The 20,875-nt window shown below is 42.8% G+C and overlaps 1 protein-coding gene across 5 annotated transcripts in view; it reads left to right on the forward strand.

Moving 5' to 3' along the window:
• Positions 1–20,875, forward strand: part of mctp1b (multiple C2 domains, transmembrane 1b) — a 92,656-nt gene that overhangs the window by 43,982 nt on the left and 27,799 nt on the right. The window contains exons 4-8 of one of the 5 annotated variants that reach the window (XM_080765892.1): positions 4,469–4,548; positions 7,450–7,573; positions 10,648–10,686; positions 13,975–14,145; positions 20,223–20,353. In XM_080765892.1, the coding sequence (XP_080622018.1) occupies positions 4,469–4,548; positions 7,450–7,573; positions 10,648–10,686; positions 13,975–14,145; positions 20,223–20,353 (545 nt within the window). The remainder of the gene's footprint in view (positions 1–4,468; positions 4,549–7,449; positions 7,574–10,647; positions 10,687–13,974; positions 14,146–20,222; positions 20,354–20,875) is intronic. The other 4 variants (XM_080765893.1, XM_080765894.1, XM_080765895.1 and 1 more) reach the window with 4 other exon arrangements.

A 20,875-nucleotide genomic window follows, 5' to 3' on the forward strand; every position in this document is an offset into this window, starting at 1 on the left:
CAACTTCACGGAAAATCAAGTCCAAACTATGTCGCCATAATTCATAAATGTAGCAGTGTGTGGCTCACAACTAAAAGTCTACCATCTTCCCCCAAATCAGAGGGAGTTCCCTTTGGCTTAGTGGTTAAGATGTTGGCTCTCCACGCGGGAGACCCGGGTTCAAGTCCCATGGGTTACATGGAGTTCATTTGAAAACCCTGTGTGAGGTCAAAAGGGGGGGGTGAGTGTAGCAGAGTGCCTCACAGCCTCATCCTGATGGCCTGAGAGTCCAACATCTCCCCCGAGTCACAGGGAATTCCCTTTGGCTTGGTGGTGTTCTATTCCTGTAAGAAATACTGTTTTCAGCATTCTCAAACGTTCTAGCAGCCAGCTTGTAGCATGGCTCGTTGGGCAATAGACTTTCAACCCATACATCCTGCGTTCGAATGCTGCTCACGCAAGTAATGTGTGTGTGTGTGTGTGTGTGTGCGTGTGCGTGTGTGCAATTATAACAGTTATAAACTCACCTGAAAATGTTAAACTTGCTGAAACTGATATAATAGAAATAAAGACCTGAAGGCAAGAACAAGTTCTGGTCTATACTTTAGAAAGAAGCCCAAATAAACAAAGTACACTTTAGAAACAAGCCCAAATAAACAACTACACTTTAGAAACAAGCCCAAATAAACAACTACACTTTAGAAACAAGCCCAAATAAACAACTACACTTTAGAAACAAGCCCAAATAAACAAAGTACACTTTAGAAACAAGCCCAAATAAAGAACTACACTTAAGAAACAAGCCAAAATAAACAACTACACTTTAAAAACAAGCCCAAATAAACAACTACACTTTAGAAACAAGCCCAAAAAAAGCAGTGAATATTTGCAAGCACCTTCACAGTAAAACAAGTCCAAACTAAGTCGCCATAATTTATAAATGTAGCAGTGTTCCTCACAACCTCAGCCTGCTGACCTAAAATTCTAACATCTTCCCCCAAATCAGAGGGAGTTCCCTGTGGCTTAGTGGTTAAGATGTTGGCTCTCCACACGGGAGACCCGGGTTCAAGTCCCATGGGTTAAATTCAGGTCATCCTTCCCCGTGTGAGGTCAAATGGTGGGTGAGTGTAGCAGAGTGCCTCACAACCTCATCCTGATGACCTGAGAGTCCAACATCTCCCCCGAGTCACAGGGAATTCCCTTTGGCTTACTGTTTAAAGGGTTAGTTCAGATTCTTGGACTTAAAGCTGTAGGAGCGTCCCGGCCCCTTTTGGAACGACGAGGGTACCAGGAAATAATTCCCCATTCATTTTTCCCCATAGATGTTTCAAAAGGTATTTATTTGAAGATCTGTAAGCCTCGGACAAAGCCAACAGCCGAGTTGACAAATCATGACACTAAACCAAAGAAATGGTGGAACACATAATTAGAAAGAAGAAAACTAAAACAAACAGAGTGTTGTACCCTGGCCTGCCCTTCTTTATAATTATTTGTTCGCCCCAATTTTCTTTTTGTTTATTTTCATGATTCGTCAACTGGGCTGTTGGCTATACTTTAGAAAGAAGCCCAAATAAACAACTACACTTTAGAAACGTTACTCTGTTTGTATTTCTCAATTTACTTCTATATTTGTAAAAAACAAAAAATGTATAAACAGAAGTTGAACATTAAAAAAAAAAAAACCCTACACTTTAGAAACAAGCCCAAAATAAACAGTCAATATTTGCAAGCAACTTCAGTCCAAACTAAGTCACCATAATTTATAAATGTATCGGTGCCTCAAACACAACCTCAGCCTGCTGACCTAAGAGTCTAACATCTTCCCCCAAATCAAAGGGAGTTCCCTGTGGCTTAGTGGTTAAGATGTTGGCTCTCCACACGGGAGACCCGGGTTCAAGTCCCATGGGTTGAATGTGGCAGATCCCCGTGTGAGGTCAAAAGGGTGGGTGAGTGTAGCAGAGTGCCTCACAACCTCATCCTGATGACCTGAGAGTCCAACATCTCCCCCGAGGCACAGGGAATTTCCTTTGGCTTAGTATGCAAACCATACTCTCTCCCCATGCCTTCGGCCTGGTGGAGACAATAAAACATACTCTTTCCCCATGCCTTCGGCCTGGTGGAGACAATAAAACATACTCTTTCCCCATGCCTTCGGCCTGGTGGAGACAATAAAACATACTCTCTCCCCATGCCTTCGGCCTGGTGGAGACAATAAAACATACTCTTTCCCCATGCCTTCGGCCTGGTGGAGACAATAAAACATACTCTCTCCCCATGCCTTCGGCCTGGTGGAGACAATAAAACATACTCTCTCCCCATGCCTTCGGCCTGGTGGAGACAATAAAACATACTCTCTCCCCATGCCTTCGGCCTGGTGGAGACAATAAAACATACTCTCTCCCCATGCCTTCGGCCTGGTGGAGACAATAAAACATACTCTCTCCCCATGCCTTCGGCCTGGTGGAGACAATAAGTCGCTATCATTTATAAACGTAGCAGTGCCTCACAACAACCTCAGCCCGCTGACCTTAAAAGTCTAACATCTTCCCCCAAATCAGAGGGAGTTCCCTTTGGCTTAGTGGTTAAGATGTTGGCTCTCCACACGGGAGACCCGGGTTCAAGTCCCATGGGTTAAATGGTCGCAAACCCCATGTGAGGTCAAATGGTGGGTGAGTGTAGCAGAGTGCCTCACAACCTCATCCTGATGACCTGAGAGTCCAACATCTCCCCCGAGTCACAGGGAATTCCCTTTGGCTTACTGTTTAAAGGGTTAGTTCAGATATTTGGACCTAAAGCTGTAGGAAATAGAGCGTTGCAGTCCCGCCCCCCTTTCAGAACGACGAGGGCACCAGGAAATATTTCTCCATGCCCTTTTTTTCCTTTCTAATTATTTGTTCGGCCCCAAAAGATTGTGTTTGTTGTCATGAGTTGGCTTTGTCTGAGGCTTAAAAGGTCTAAATAAATACTTTATGAAACGTCTATGGGAAAAATGAATGGGAAATGCTTTTCCAGGTCTGTCGTCGTCATAAAAGGGGACGGGACTGTGACGCTCTATAGTCTATACTTTAGAAACAAGCCCAAATAAACAACTACACTTTAGAAACAAGCCCAAATAAACAACTACACTTTAGAAACAAGCCCAAATAAACAACTACACTTTAGAAACAAGCCCAAATAAACAACTACACTTTAGAAACAAGCCCAAATAAACAACTACACTTTAGAAACAAGCCCAAATAAACAACTACACTTTAGAAACAAGCCCAAATAAACAACTACACTTTAGAAACAAGCCCAAATAAACAACTACACTTTAGAAACAAGCCCAAAAAAAAAGCACAGTCAATATTTGCAAGAAACTTCACAGAAAAACAAGTCAAAAAAAAACCCTTACCCTGAAAAACTAACCCATGTCCAAACTAACCCTTATAAATATAGCAGTGGCTCACAATACCTCAGCCTGCTGGCCTAAGAGTCTAACATCTTCCCCCAAATCAGAGGGAGTTCCCTGTGGCTTAGTGGTTAAGATGTTGGCTCTCCACACGGGAGACCCGGGTTCAAGTCCCATGGGTTAAGTCTCAATGTAAGTAATTATCCCTGTGTGAGGTCAAATGACCTGAGAGTCCAACATCTCCCCCGAGTCACAGGGAACTCCTTTTGGCTTACTGTTTAAGTTGGCTGATTAATTAATTAAATCAGTTTTCTGTCTGATTCTGACAGGTTTCTCTATCAGTGGTTCTTAAACTATTTCACGTCAAGGACCCCCAAACATTATATTGTAATGTTGGCCGCCAAGTAAAACTACTGTTCCAGAAAGCCGTCAGATGTACAGAATGAGGAATGTTGGAAATATGCAACAAAGAGTCACTTCCAAACAGTCACTTCTTCTATGCCGGCCGGCCATGCTAGTTTAACCCATTTGGTGTTTTGAACATTAGGTTATAATTCAGCTGTTGAAAAATAGCAGATCTACAAGCTCCACAAGCTATTTTTGAAAAATCGTGAAAATGTGGCGCAAATTTGGAATATATATATATATATATTATTTTTTTTACTCACTTACTTTGCTTCTGGGGTGTGGCCAATTACATAATCATTTTTAGGGGTCCTTGACATGAAATATTGAGCACCACTAATACAGAAACATATAGGTATTTCAGAAAACTGTCAGAATTTCAGATTTCTTTAAAAAAAAATTACCTCAGGCCTAAATGGGTTAATAGAAGCAGCTTTGTAGCATGTGTGTGCAATGTCCCTGATTAGTGTGTGTGTGTGTGTGTGTGTGTGTGTGTGTGTGTGTGTGTGTGTGTGTGTGTGTGTGTGTGTGTGTGTGTGTGTGTGTGTGTGTGTGTGTGTGTGTGTGTGTGTGTGTGTGTGTGCGTGTGCGTGTGTGTGCGTGTGTGTGTGTGTGTGTGTGTGTGTGTGTGTTTAGGGCAGCGGCTGTGTTTCAAATAGTATTAACATATATAATTATGTTTCTTCTCCGCAGGTGTTTGACTATGACTTTGGTCTTCAAGACGACTTCATGGGCTCCGCGTACCTCAACCTGGTGTCTCTAGAACAACACAGGTACTTTACCTCAACCTCAGGTACTTTACCTCAACCTGGTGTCTCTAGAACAACACAGGTACTTTCTTACTCTTTCTTTACTGTGTATTTCCCTCAATATATAAAATCTACAAATGAAAAAAAAGGGTATATTTTTGTCACTCAAGAGAAAATAACGAATAACTCTTGCAGGGCGCACTGGGCTCATCATGCATGTAAAGATTTATTGCACTCTTAAAGTGCTGCGTTTATTTGTGACTCGAGTACAAGCGGTGAATGAATGAATGAATGAATTTTTATTTTCGTATCTTGTCATTTAAGACCCATCCCTTACGGGATTATAAGACACCAACAACATAAATAAACAATTTCACGTTCACTTCCCACACAGAAGTTACACAATTGATCAAAACAAAAACAGAAATAAACATTATCATAAAATAAAATAAAATACATCACATATAAGTTTTCTTTGTCCGTATGTCCCAAGCTTTCTCTATATATTCTGCTAATGCAAATATCTTTTGTTCGAAAATCCATCTCAGTCGTTCTGAATGTGAATGTTGGTGTGTGATATGCTCCTCCTCACACTGTGCTAACAACAACAACAATATACACACTGTACAATACTGGGTATAGGAAATAATGTATAATACATGTTGGACAAAACATGAAGGTAAATCCATTAGCAGCAATGGAGTACAAAAGTAGAACCAGAATCATCTCTATTACAGTTTTACAAGTAAAACAAGTGGGTGAAATGGGCTGCAGTGCACAGTCTTGACGCACAGTCAATATTTACAAGCAACTTACTTAACTGTAGCACTGGCTCACAATATAACCTCAGCCTGCTGGCCTAAAAGTCTAACATCTTCCCCCAAATCAGAGGGAGTTCCCTTTGGCTTAGTGGTTAAGATGTTGGCTCTCCACACGGGAGACCCGGGTTCAATTCCCATGGGTTATTCCAGGCACTATATCCCCGTGTGAGGTCAAAAGGGGGGGTGAGTGTAGCAGAGTGCCTCACAATCTCATCCTGATGACCTGAGAGTCTAACATCAACCCCCGAGTCACAGGGAATTCCCTTTGGCCAAATTCCAATACCCGAAATCTATTCCACTTGCTCACTCCAGCATGGCCATGTTATGGTAAAATTGGTGACCTGCCGAAATGTGTGACCATCATCATGTGGACTTCACACAACTTACATGGAAGTCTTTAAATATAGTCTAACCTAGGTTGAACTCTGCTAAAAACGGCAACGATTTACATTGGGACACTGTCTGACATTATGTGATTGTTTCTACAAGATTGTCACATATTTCAGCAGGTCACCAATTTCAACGTAACGCCAACCATGCTGGAGTGGCCGAGACTTTGGCTAAACTAAGGCTTAGTGTTTAGGGTTAGTTCAGAATTTTGGACTTAAAGCTGTAGGAAACAACCTACTTATAACATACGTAAGTGCAGGAGATTCGTCCCTCACATGTTCTCCCCGTGTCCCCTATGGTAGGTACCCTCACAAAAACATGCAGTAATCCTGGTCTCTAAACTACCTCCCCCTGGCCAGCCGGGGCGCCTGATGGAGGGGAAAGGATCTGGTCGAAATAACGTTTTCCTTTCACGCGCTACGTCCGGCCAGGGAAACCCCCCCCTGTCGGGTGTAAAGGAGCAACTTGGACTCCTCATGCATAGAAGGAGGCATGAGGTCAGTCCGCTGCCCCCCAGGTTGGCAGAGGAAGTGTAGCGCCCAGGATTACATTAGATAATTGGCACTGAGTGAAAAAACTGGGTTACAAAATCGTGGGATAAAAATGATTAAAAAAATAAACATGCCTATTATTTGAAACCCTCTACAAAGAGCACCTGTCTGCAGTTTTTCGACATATTAAGGACCCACGAAGCGGGTTTATTTTTTCTTGATAAACATGCTCTTGTTGGGAGTTTAAAAAAAGGGATGTTTACACATGGAACTAGTTTGAACTGGCAGTTTATTTGTCATTGTTCAGGGCTCGGATAACCTCAGGGGACTACTCTGTGTTGCATTATATAACCTGGAACAAGTATCCAGACATTATATTTAATACAATATAATACATATTGCATTGTTCATGTAAACTGTAAAGAATCAATGCTGCTTAATCACCACCAGTATACCATGGTAGGCTATGAGTTGCTTAAATATTGGAGCTACTTATTAATATTAACACCAATCATAGGATTTAATGATCAAATGTGTCATATTATATAATGTTGTTGCTGCTGGTCAGAAACCTTGTATCCATATTTCAGCTGTTTGTATATTTTTTTGGTATGATGTCATTGCGTGTGTGTGTGTGTGTGTGTGTGTGTGTGTGTGTGTGTGTGTGTTTATTTTTTTATATATTTTTTCTTATCCCACGATTTTGTAACCCATTTTTCACCCCTGTGTCAATCATCTAATGTGATCCTGGGCTCTACACACCCTCCACCAACCTAGTCCCCATATATGGGGGACAAGGGGAGACCAACCTAGTCCCCATATATGGGGGACAAGGGGAGACCAACCTAGTCCCCATATATGGGGGAAAAAGGGGAGAGTAACGGACTTGAACTCATGCTTCCTTCATGCCTGAGTGTCCAAGTTGCTCCTTTACACCTGACAGGGGGGAGTTTCCCTGGTTGGACGTATAGCGCGTGGAAGGAACACGTTATTCCAACCAGTTCCTTTCCCCTCCATCAGGCGCCCCGGCTGGCCAGGGGGAGGCAGTTTAGAGACCAGGATTACTGCTGTTTTTTGTGAGGGTCCCTACTCCACACAGAAAGGCCCTTTCGCCAACCCCGCCTCGGGTATGGGCACTGATGAGTGTGTGTGTGTGTGTGTGTGTGTGTGTGTGTGTGTGTGTGTGTGTGTGTGTGTGTGTGTGTGTGTGTGTGTGTTTTAAGGACGGTCCCGGTGACCTTGACCCTGAGGGACCCCCAGCACCCTGCCGACGACCTGGGGACCCTCGACCTGCTGGTCACCCTGACCCCCAAACACAGTCCTGTAGAGGAGACCACACACACCATGGTATGTATACGCTGGGTGTGTGTCATTCTCTCTCACATGCACACATGCACACATGCACGCACGCGCACACACACACACACGCACACACACACACACACACACACAGTCACACACACACTCACACACACACACACACACACACACACACACACACACACACACACACACACTCTCAGACAGGAACAACAAGTCAAGAGGCTACAGACCTCTGTCTGTCTGTCTGTCTGTCTGTCTGTCTGTATGTCTGTCTGTCTGTCAGTCATCCATTACAATCACCATTCCACAAGATTCTACAATCTTGACTTTCAACATGGCAATGTGGTTTGGCAATCTAAATGTAAAAGGAAGAAGCAAGCTGCAGCGAATAGTAAACCTAGCCTCAAAAATCATTGGGAAGAGACAGCAACAATTAGGCTGTATATCTACAAGGAGGTAGTTCGTAAAAAAGCAAACGACCTCCTCTCATCCACTCTGCAGGGAGTTCCAACTACTTCCCTGTTCCCTCAGTGGTAGACGGTACAAAAGTACCAAAAGCTAACCGTAACATTTTTTTTTAATTCCTTCATACCAAATGCCATTAAGGCACTAAATGATACTGTGTCTCGCTAGATTTGTTTGTTTTTCCAATGTATTTGCATTGGTATTTGTATTTGTCCTGCACTTTTTTGCCATGAGAAAATAATTGTGTTAAGTGTTGTTGCTGTTGTTGTAACCGTTTGTTTTTTACTGTTGAGACCCAAGACGAATTTCCACACGTGGACAATACATGAAACTAACTAACGAACTAACTAACTGTACTGAATAAGAGATGCAGATACAGTATACAGACATGACGTACAGTACTGAGTGAGTCTGTGCTTTCCACGGCAGAAAGACACGGTTAAGGCATATCGCTGGAGTTCTGTTGTCCATACAGTGAGTTCATGCTGCCTATACTGTACTGTACTGTAGCAACTATACCCCTTGTAGCCTAAACCTGTCACTGATAGCCTCTCCTTATTAGTCCTAGATAATAGACTCATAATAATATGTGTTTCCTTTTTTCTTGTTTATTAGTTTGAATTGTGTGTACATATATATATATATATATATATATATATACTTTTTTGGGGGGATAGTCGCTAGCCTCCAACGTCTGACTTTCGGAATTACGTCATATGGCAGCCCAAGTCTATGGACTTTGAATGTTTGTTTAGTGCACTTTAAGCGAACATTACCAGGCGGCGCCAGGCGCCCCTCACTTGTCCTGTTCGTTTTCTTCAAATCAACATTTCTCATGCAGCTATTTTCATATAAAATATTCACTTTCAATTTACTTTGGCGCTATAAATGTTTTTACTGCCAACAAACAATACCCCAGCTATAGCTACATGAATTGATTGATTGATTGATTGATTGGATATTTGTTTATTAGACATAATGTATAAACAGCAACAGTCAAACACTCAGTCCAAAATAAGGGGTAGCACCAAAAACAGTCCTTGCGAATGAGCTGTGAGTGTTTCACAGTATTGTGAACCAAATGAGCTGTGAGTGTTTCACAGTATTGTGAACCAAATGAGCTGTGAGTGTTTCACAGTATTGTGAACCAAATGAGCTGTGAGTGTTTCACAGTATTGTGAACCAAATGAGCTGTGAGTGTTTCACAGTATTGTGAACCAAATGAGCTGTGAGTGTTTCACAGTATTGTGAACCAGGACATGGTCTCTGAGTGTTTCATAGTATTGTGGACCACATGGACTCGGTCTAGACTGTAATTGTATTCATGCAGAGTGGAGCAAACAGGACTTCCTCTCTCTGACCCATTATATTCTCAGCAGGTTTTTGCATTCATGTTTCATTGGCTAAAGCAGGACCTCTAGTGGTCAAATGTATAATACACTTATATACAGGATGGTATAAATAAAAAGTAATTATTACAAACGAATAAGAGAGAAGGAAAGCGAATCAAAGCACAGCAAAGAACCAGTAGAGGGAAAAAAAGCTAGAACAAAAACCCCATCAATCAACAATGCTTTTTAGAGACGTTCTCCAGTTCAGATGACCTGTAGACCCTCCTCCGCTAGTCAACTCCTGTATTTCTAGGACCATTCAACCTTTTATAGCTTAGTGATTGTGTAGATCTGTGGTTAAAGCATGGCGCCGGACTGACCTCATGCTTCCTTCTATGCATGAGGAGTCCAATTCTGACCACCAGGTCAAAATTCATGTCAGATCCTGTGTCTATAGGCTAGTAGACGTGACCTTTGACATGATCCAAATGTCTCAATAGAAGAGAAGAGAGACAAAATACCACCACCCCAATTGTATAAGTTATATATTGTATTCACATACCTTTTTTGACATCGACATTTTATTCATCATGTGGTACAGTTGGTAGTGCTGTCGCCGAGTCACAGCTAGAAGGTCCTGGGTTCGATTCCCACTCGGGGAGCTGTGGGTGCTGGCGGCGTGTTTCCTCCTCCGCGTCATCAGTGCCCATACCCGAGGCGGGGTTGGCGAAAGGGCCTTTCTGTGTGGAGTTTGCATGTTCTCCCCGTGTCCCCTAGGGTAGGTACCCTCACATGTTCTCCTCGTGTCCCCTAGGGTAGGTACCCTCACATGTTCTCCTCGTGTCCCCTAGGGTAGGTACCCTCACATGTTCTCCCCGTGTCCCCTATAGGGTAGGTACCCTCACATGTTCTCCCCGTGTCCCTATAGGGTAGGTACCCTCACAAAAAACATGCAGTAATCCTGGTCTCTAAACTGCCTCCCCCTGGCCAGCCTGGGGCGCCTGATGGAGGGGAAAGGACCTGGTCGGAAAATAACGTGTTCCTTCCACGCGCTACGTCCAACCAGGGAAACTCCCCCCTGTCAGGTGTGACTGGGACTCAGGCATGAAGGAAGCATGAGTTCAAGTCCGTTGCTCTCCCCAGGTTGGTGGAGGGTGTGTAGAGCCCAGGATCACATTAGATAATTGACACAGGGGTGAAAAATTGGTTACAAAATCATGGGATAAAAGAAAGTACCGGTAAGTGACAACAACGTGCTGCGTTAAGGAGAGATTACGTCTAAATGTGTGTCGTTGTGTTCAGACCATGCTGCTCCGGAGGTCCTGGAAGCGATCCAGCAAGGTAACGATCTGACAAATAAAGATAAAACATCCGTCATCAACATCCTCATCGTAGAATCCAGCCTCTGCTCCTCCGCATTTCTCATCAGCTTGTGGAGCGCTATTGGTCTTTTTCAAGTAGTATACTTAAATCAAGTAGTATACTTAAATCAAGTATAGTATCCTTGAATCAAGTAAATCAAGTAGTATACTGTACTTGAAAAAGACTGGTCGAAACGTTGTATGTCCTGACCTGCTGTGATTGTGAATAAATACTTTGGAGCGTTACAAAAAAAGATGAGTTGCGAGCCTTTGCTTTTCTTTAGGTATATCTGCTTTCCAGACAGATGCGTTGTTGGCTAGCGTAGATGAGAATTCCTGTCGCTTATTCCTTCCGCCTATTGTCTGTAGTTCTGCAGCTCTTGGCAGTGAGTGTAGGAAACTCTTAAGTTGATATCCGTTATTAAACCGTTCACTCCCATGTCGTTGCCGTCGTCAAGAGCAGAAACCTCCTGTTATCTCTGTGTGCAGTGTTGTTTTTGGCAGCTAATTTTGATTTTAGTTTTAGTCATTAGTCTCTTGAATCGTTTTCATTTAGGTTTTAGTCACATTTTAGTCACCTGGAATGTTTTAGTCTAATTATTTTACTCGACTAAATCTACAGTTGATTTTGTCGACTAAAATGTATTTTGGTGGGCCTTTACACTTTATACCCTTGCTGAAAATAGCCGATCTACAAGCTCACAGCGCGTCGCAGATCTTGTAGATCTGCTATTTGCAGCATGCAACTAATTGTAAAAATGACTTATACTGGATCTCTTGTCCACTAGTCCCTTCCTAACATTTTAGTCTAGTTTCTATTTGTTGACAAAATTGTCAGTGTATTTAGTCTTAGTTTTAGTCATCGTAGCTTCGTTTCCAAAAAAAGGTAGTCAACGAACATCTTTTGTCATAGTTTTAGTCGACGAAATCAACACTGACACAAAGGCATCAGTTACTAGTAGTTACTTTGTAGATTCTGGTCATTATTACAAGACATACATTAACCACTTCAGCCCTGTAGATAGGCTATAGATTTCGGGCCATTTGAAAATTGCAGATCTGCTATTTTCATAAGATTTTTATATAATTTAAAACGTGAAATGGTACGTTCTGCATAATGAGTACATTTTAATGCCAGTATACTTTTAGTACTTTTATCCAAGTACATTTTGAATTGATTGAAGAATTACAGTACATTTCAAGCACAACTCAATACAAAGACTGTTAACTGTGAGTGGACGACCCAATTAAGCATTACACTTGTTTACAAGAGGGTCCACCATGTTCAATTGATCAAAACCTTTAGAGACGTACAAATAGACACTTCTATATAGCCAAAGAACAGAACAGGAATTCATCTTAAAGGAGGTAAAAAGGGAAAAGAAACCTATACAGTGAGGGGGAAAAGGATTCAGATTTTACGGGGGGCCGTTTGGAATTGCAGCCGTCCGTAGGTGGTGCCCTTTGAGAGCAGTTTTGAAGAAGTCAATTCTGGACTTCTACTTGTAACGGAGTAGTTCTAAATTATGGTATTAGTACCTTTACTTATTAAAGTAAAAAACTTTGAGTAATTGAGTACTTTTCCTGCCACTGCCTGATTGTCAGACTGAAGCAGGCAGATCCAGGCTATTATGAACCCACGCTGTTCGCCCACTAGGTGGCAGTCTTTGCACCCTCTGTGATCTACTCCTGTCAGTAAACAACAACAAGCACATGCTGTTGCATCTTCATGCCATATCTTTTTATACACGTCGTTCTGCAAGACTTGCCAAAATAAGCATCTTCAGCAACAAGTGCACAACTTTAGCTTCATGAAGAGTGTGATTGAGAACCCTTTGCTACCATGTTGTTGGTGTCATAGAGTGATTGAGAACCCTTTGCTACCATCATGTTGTTGGCTTGCACTTTCCATCACATTGTTTCAGCGTGCTTCATGGCCACCTTCACTGCCATAACAGTATAATTGTTAGTCCGGAAGCCGACAGGCTTCTTTTGTTTAAAGTGGGAATTTTTTTATAGTCTTTTTGTATTGGCCTAAAATAGTGTCTATTTACAGTACATACATTCATGCTGACCGGCTGTCGGCATTGAGCCATCTTTTTAATAGGGGTTTCTCACTTTCTTGTGACCCTACCACTAACATCCTATGGCAGGAAAAAATGTCAAACTTTCCTTTTGCTTTAAGTAGCATGTGACAATTCTGAATCCATTCCAATCATTAGTTTTGCACAAAATACACTCCTTGGGCTAAAAACAGCCATAGCCACTTGCCCAAAATGTGCCGTCCATATGGCTGATTTTTAGCCCAAGGAGTGTTTTTGTGTAAAACTAATGATGCTTGGAATGGATTCATAATCATGAAAAACCCACATATCACATGCTACTTAAAGCAAAGGAAAGTTAGACATTTTTGACATTTTTTGCCTGCCATAGGATGTTAGTGGTAGGGTCACAAGAAACCGCTATGAAAACAATTGTCCAAAACTGACAGCCGGTCAGCAAGTGGATTCATGAATGTATGAATATAGACAATATTTTGGCCCAATAAAAAAGACTATATCAATCTCCCAGCCGTCCACCTCGACTGCCGGACTATGTGTCTTATTGTTCACTGTAAGAAGAGTCCACTTTGTACACTTGCATTGTTGGACTAACGCTGTCGTATGACATGTGCATAAGTTTGCTAAAGTGTAGAGGGGGCACCCGGATTTGAACCGGGGACCTCTTGATCTGCAGTCAAATGCTCTACCACTGAGCTATACCCCCTTGTTACACGGCAGGCAGAAAACACAGCCCTGTTCCTTTTGTTCAAGGCTACAGGTCAACAAACAGTAGATTATCACTGTAGCTAGCCTGCCTCTATTTGCATATCAATGCGTGTGTGTGTGTGTGTGTGTGTGTGTGTGTGTGTGTATACATTCCTGCACTATACCTGCATCGAGTGATCTTGGTAGCTAGAAGTTGATCTATTGAAGATTCTGACCTTCAAATGTACAGTACATAATTTTTGTTTTGATTGTATTGCTGTATTGTTGTATTGTTCTTTCTGCTTTGGCATCAATGTAAACGTATGTTTTCTCATGCCAATAAAGCCCTTTGAATTGAAGTGTGTGTGTGTGTGTGTGTGTGTGTGTGTGTGTCTGTGTGTGTCTATACGTGTGTGTGTGTGTGTGTGTGTGTGTGTGTGTGTGTGTCTGTGTGTCTATACGTGTGTGTGTGTGTGTGTGTGTGTGTGTGTGTGCGTCTCTCTCTATGTGTGTGTGCGTAGCAGCAGCAGTCGTCTCTGCGTCTCTCAGAGTTCCACCAGAAGGCCCAGCTGTGGCGAGGCATCGTTAGCATCGCCCTCATCGAGGGCCGCGATCTTCTCCCCATGGACGCCAACGGCCTCAGCGACCCCTACGTCAAGTTCCGCCTGGGAGACCAGAAGTACAAGAGTAAGGTAACCACGCCTCCTGTACTGTACTGTATTGTACTGTACTGTACCACCCGTTGACCATTGGCAGACCGCGGCCATGTTTCCATCAGCACTTCCAAACTCCAGCACCTTCACAGAAAAACAAGTCCAAACTAATTAAGTCTCCATCATTTATAAATATTGCAGTGGCTCACGATAACCTCAGCCTGCTGCCCAACATCTTCCCCCAAAATCAGAGGGAGTTCCCTGTGGCTTAGTGGTTAAGATGTTGGCTCTCCACACGGGAGACCCGGGTTCAAGTCCCATGGGTTACGTGCCTCTTTCTTTCCCTGTGTGAGGTCAAAAGGGTGGGTGAGTGTAGCAGAATGCCTCACAACCTCATCCTGATGACCTGAGAGTCCAACATCTCCCCCGAGTCACAGGGAATTCCCTTTGGCTTTGCAGACTGTGACCATGTTTCTGTCAGAGTTTGGAAGCACTCGTTTTCTGTAAAGCAATGTCCTGCTGCCTCCTGCATTGTGTGCTAATTATAAACAGGTGGTACGCAGGGCAGTTGAGTGATATCTAACGAGCACTTCCAAACTCCAGCACCTTCACAGAAAAACAAGTCCAAACTAATTAAGTCGCCATCATTTATAAATATTGCAGTGGCTCACAATACCTCATCCTGCTGACCTAAGAGTCTAACATCTTCCCCCAAATCAGAGGGAGTTCCCTGTGGCTTAGTGGTTAAGATGTTGGCTCTCCACACGGGAGACCCGGGTTCAAGTCCCATGGGTTGATTGCCAGCCCCTTTCCCCGTGTGAGTTCAAAAGGGTGGGTGAGTGTAGCAGAGTGCCTCACAACCTCATCCTGATGGCCTGAGAGTCTAACATCTCCCCCGAGTCACAGGGAATTCCCTTTGGCTTTGCAGACTGTGACCATGTTTCCATCAGAGTTTGGAAGCACTCGTTTCCCGTAAAGCAATGTCCTGCTGCCTCCTGCAATATGTGCTAATTATAAACAGGTGGTACGCAGGGCAGTTGGGTGATATCTAACGAGCACTTCCAAACTCCAGCACCTTCACAGAAAAACAAGTCCAAACTAAGTCGCTATAATTTATAAATATTGCAGTGGCTCACGATAACCTCAGCCGGATTCGTTGTAGGTCACATTCACACCAGAGAACTTTGCTGCGATTAAAACTAATCTTGCTGCACATTTCCTAATGCGTATCAAAGAACGGGGGTTTCGCTTCGCTTCCAATCGCACGATTCGGTGCATTAATCAATTGCTTAAGAAAACACATGAAAACACTGCAGTGTATTATAGCCTACAGAATAGTCTGTCTGTCTGTCTGTCTGTCTGTGCGTGCCGTAAACATGGAGTGCTGTCACTGTGTGGGGACTGGGGAGTATAGGGACTTTCAACTCGATAAACTTGTAAACATTTTACGCTGCTGTCTGTTATATCAGTGCGCTCAGCGCTGTGCCTCCATGCCCAAAAGAACAGTGCGTGGCTGCGTGCGTATAGTGAGAGAGCGAGAGAGAGAGAGAGAGGGGGGGGTCCAGTCCCAGACGGCACGACACATGCACGCTATGAGTATAATTTTATCACCATAGATTTCACTGTGTAGGCTAGTTTATGAATGGAACACAACACATTGATAAAGGTCCCCCCTGCTGCGTTTCCAATTGCTGCGGATGACAGTGTGAAGGCAAACCGCAGCAAATTAAATATGCAAGAATCCCAATTTCTCCGCCCATACGCATCGAGTCTACCGAAGTATTAGGTGTGAATGTGACCTTAATCGCAGCAAAGCTCTCTGGTGTGAATGTGACCTAACATCTTCCCCCATGTCAGAGGGAGTTCCCTGTGGCTTAGTGGTTAAGATGTTGGCTCTCCACGCGGGAGACCCGGGTTCAAGTCCCATGGGTTAAATGCTGTAAAAATCCCAGAAGAGTACCCTGTGTGAGGTCAAAAGGGTGGGTGAGTGTAGCAGAGTGCCTCACAACCTCATCCCGATGGCCTGAGAGTCTAACATCTCCCCCGAGTCACAGGGAATTCCCTTTGGCTTTGCAGACTGTGACCATTGTTTCCGTCAGAGTTTGGAAGCACTCGTTTTCAGTAAAGCAATGTCCTGCTTCCTCCTGCATCATGTGCTAATTATAAACAGGTGGTACACACACAGGGCAGTTGAGTGATATCTAACGAGCACTTCCAAACTCCAGCACTTAGAAAAAGAATCACCTGCAACAAGGACACAAAGTATAGCTCATAACATGTATACAGTGGATTTTTATGAAACAAACACTTTGAGGATAGAAAGAGAATAGTTCAAGCTTTCCGTTAACAGCTGCAATGTTGGTGAGTTTGACGTTGTTTAACCCATTCTGAACGGGAACCCATTTTGGGTGTTAGCATCATGTTATGCTTTAGCTATTTAAAAATAGCAGATCTACAAGCTCGTAGCGCGCCACCGAGTGGCGCGCTACGAGCTTGTAGGTCTGCTATTTTTTGAAAAATCGAAGAACGACTGACATTTTTTAGAATCTGATCTCAGGTCAGAATGTGTTAATCAGACCAGTGTGTGTGTGTCCAGTGGGAAAACCTGGTATGAATCTGATCTCGGGTCAGAATGGGTTAATACAATCAGAGAGGACTTTTCTGTCTGGATGAATGGGCTACGATGGCCGCGGACTGCATAATGGAGAATATACTGTACTTTCTTCACCATAAATGCAGCAGTAAGGTACAGTGGTACATCACCACCTACTGTATCTCCTCTCATCTCTTTCACCATATTCATATATCTTTATTATAATCTAGCTTGTAGAGTGGCCATTTTAGCGAGAGAAAAAAATGTGAAAATGCTAATCTTTGAATATACTTTTTTAACGCCAATCTTTGCTTCTGGAGGGGTCCCTGGAACAAAATATTTTCAGATGGGGGGGGGGGTCGGCGTGGCCAAATAGATTGTGGGGGTCCTTGACATGACAAAGTTTGAGACCTCTTCCTTCAGGAAAGGATTCCATATAAGCCTTCTGGCTTCTTCCTTTCCTTGCATTGTATTTTTGTTTCTTTGATATGTTATTGTCTATTTTTTGTACTATATGCTAAATAAATAAACCTAAACCTAAACCACTGATATAGTTCAACGTCTGTTTTTTTAGAAGACATTTTGTAGAATGGTTTTGAATCTGTAAATGTCTTCTAAATCTAGTAGGAGTTCTCAAACCTTTTCATGCCAACGACCTCCAAACACTTTTCAAGACTTCAAAAATGTAAAAAGAAAAAAATATATATTATCTGTTTACAGGATAGAAAAAGATTCCGTTTGGGGTTCGTGTTTAGGCTTATTAGGTATTTAGAAGTTAAGTTTAGGGATTTGAGATATACCTGGTTGTTGGTTTTATATTTACTAGACTTGTACGTGCCAGTCGCAGTCGGCCACCGGCCTACTTGGGAACGATGTGACTTGGGGAACCTAATGATATACGTTGTCATAGCAACCCGTTTTAACTGTCAGCCGGTGTCCCACATGGACATCTGTGTCTGTGCCTGTGTGTGATAAGACTGCAAACTGAAAAGTGTACCTGGCAATCAATTGCCAGGTGAAAGGAGTTGGCCTCATTAGGCCCACTGGCAGAGCCTGACCAGAGCCTTTTGTGGTGGTCCTGGAGAACCGTGGGTCCGACCGACTCGATACCGGGCACTGCACTGCCTGTGGGGGGGTGTGGAACGCGTGTGTGTCGAATGTGAAGTCGGTGGGTCGAACGGTTCTCGGGTTACGTGCATTACAACAACTGTACACACAAGTATACACGTGCATTACAACAACCGTACTCACAAGTATACACGTACCTTACAACAACCGTACTCACAAGTATACACGTACATTACAACAACCGTACTCACAAGTATACACGTACATTACAACAACCGTACTCACAAGTATACACGTACATTACAACAACCGTACTCACAAGTATACACGTGCATTACAACAACCGTACTCACAAGTATACACGTGCATTACAACAACCGTACTCACAAGTATACACGTACGTTACAACAACCGTACTCACAAGTATACACGTACATTACAACAACCGTACTCACAAGTATACACGTGCATTACAACAACCGTACACACAAGTATACACGTGCATTACAACAACCGTACTCACAAGTATACACGTGCATTACAACAACCGTACTCACAAGTATACACGTGCATTACAACAACCGTACTCACAAGTATACACGTGCATTACAACAACCGTACTCACAAGTATACACGTACATTACAACAACCGTACTCACAAGTATACACGTACATTACAACAACCGTACTCACAAGTATACACGTGCATTACAACAACCGTACTCACAAGTATACACGTGCATTACAACAACCGTACTCACAAGTATACACGTACGTTACAACAACCGTACTCACAAGTATACACGTACATTACAACAACCGTACTCACAAGTATACACGTGCATTACAACAACCGTACTCACAAGTATACACGTGCATTACAACAACCGTACTCACAAGTATACACGTACATTACAACAACCGTACTCACAAGTATACACGTACATTACAACAACCGTACTCACAAGTATACACGTGCATTACAACAACCGTACACACAAGTATACACGTACATTACAACAACCGTACTCACAAGTATACACGTGCATTACAACAACCGTACACACAAGTATACACGTGCATTACAACAACCGTACACACAAGTATACACGTGCATTACAACAACCGTACACACAAGTATACACGTGCATTACAACAACCGTACTCACAAGTATACACGTGCATTACAACAACCGTACTCACAAGTATACACGTGCATTACAACAACCGTACTCACAAGTATACACGTGCATTACAACAACCGTACTCACAAGTATACACGTGCATTACAACAACCGTACTCACAAGTATACACGTACATTACAACAACCGTACTCACAAGTATACACGTACATTACAACAACCGTACTCACAAGTATACACGTGCATTACAACAACCGTACACACAAGTATACACGTACATTACAACAACCGTACTCACAAGTATACACGTGCATTACAACAACCGTACACACAAGTATACACGTGCATTACAACAACCGTACACACAAGTATACACGTACATTACAACAACCGTACACACAAGTATACACGTACATTACAACAACCGTACACACAAGTATACACGTACATTACAACAACCGTACTCACAAGTATACACGTACAGTATGCAGAGACCTGGTTCAGGTTCAGGTTTATTTGTCATGTGTATGCACACACACACACACACACACACACACACACGCACACACACACACACACACTTCACAAGTGTAAATAATGTATTTCTTGTTGTTTTTGTTTCTGTTATTTTCCATACGTATGTTTGATTACTTTGTCTTAATATTTGTATATTACTATTTGTTAAAATTGTATATTAACCTTGGTGAGAACCAAATATAAGCCCTCCCTGGGTTTCTTTTCTCACCTGCACACACTTCTCTTTTATTAATGTTACCTTTTTGTACTGTTTTTATTGTGCGAAATAAACTAAACTAAACTATGTGTATAGATACAGAGTATAAATACAATTAAATTTATTTTGCTCAGAGCACTCTCAGTCTTACATACACTGCAGGACATAAACAAACATCTATAGTGGTGCAAGAAAAAGACAAAAAAAAACAGAAGAAAAACAAAGTGCAAGTGAAGTGACAAAACAGTGCAATACAGTTCAAGGTCAGCTGTTCAGCAGCCTGACTGCCTGGGGGTAGAAACTGTTACTGAGACGGTACGAGATTTGATGCTCTGGTAGCGTTTTTTTGGAAGGGAGTAGTTACTTTGAACAGGGTATTTAATTTTTATAGTAGGATTGCACACTTTGTCCCGTGCACTGTAAGCTTGTAGATCTGCTATAGTTTTCGGATTTAGGCTCATGGTTTACAATGATCTAAAATGTTATTTATTTCCTTGTTTGGTTTTGGTTGTGTTTTCTTCGTGCGTGCGTGTGCGTGTGTGTGTGCGTCTGTGCGTGCGTGTGTGCGTGTGTGTGCAGACCGTGCCCAAGACCCTGAGCCCCCAGTGGAGGGAGCAGTTTGACCTGCACCTGTTCGAGGAGACGGGCGAGGTGCTGGAGATCACCGTCTGGGACAAAGACACGGGACGCCGGGACGACTTCATTGGACGGTCAGTTCATTGGTTTGCTTGGAGCCGTGCACTATAGCGTAATTTCCTTCTACAAGCTCATACGAGCGTTTTTCACTCAAAACGTTTTTCACTCAAATCTTTGCTTCTGGGGTGGATCCCTAGAACAACATATTTTCAGATGGGGGTCGGCGGCCAAATATACGATAATTCTGGGGGTCCTTGACATGAAATAGTTTGAGAACGACTGACATGGAAACATTCTGTAGAATCGACCTCGGGTCTAAATGGGTTAAAAAAGGGAAACTTCACCCTTTTTGCAAACGTTAATGACGTTTAGAAGATTTAGAACACTTTCCTGGGGGTCTTTATGTGTGTAATATGTGGTTTTAGATATTTTAGATTGTAGCAGTGAGCCCAGTGTCTCTGATGTCATGGACACTAGTGGGCAAACTTACTTCCTGGACTACATGTTGTCTCGGTAAGACAGCCCTCCCCCTCCTATCCACAAGGAGGAGCAGTGCACCAAAGCATTATGGGAATTGTAGTCCGCAGGATGTGAAC

The sequence above is a fragment of the Protomyctophum bolini genome (genome assembly GCF_963924005.1).
Source record: "Protomyctophum bolini genome assembly, chromosome: 6".
In the NCBI taxonomy this organism is placed as follows: Eukaryota; Metazoa; Chordata; class Actinopteri; order Myctophiformes; family Myctophidae; genus Protomyctophum; species Protomyctophum bolini.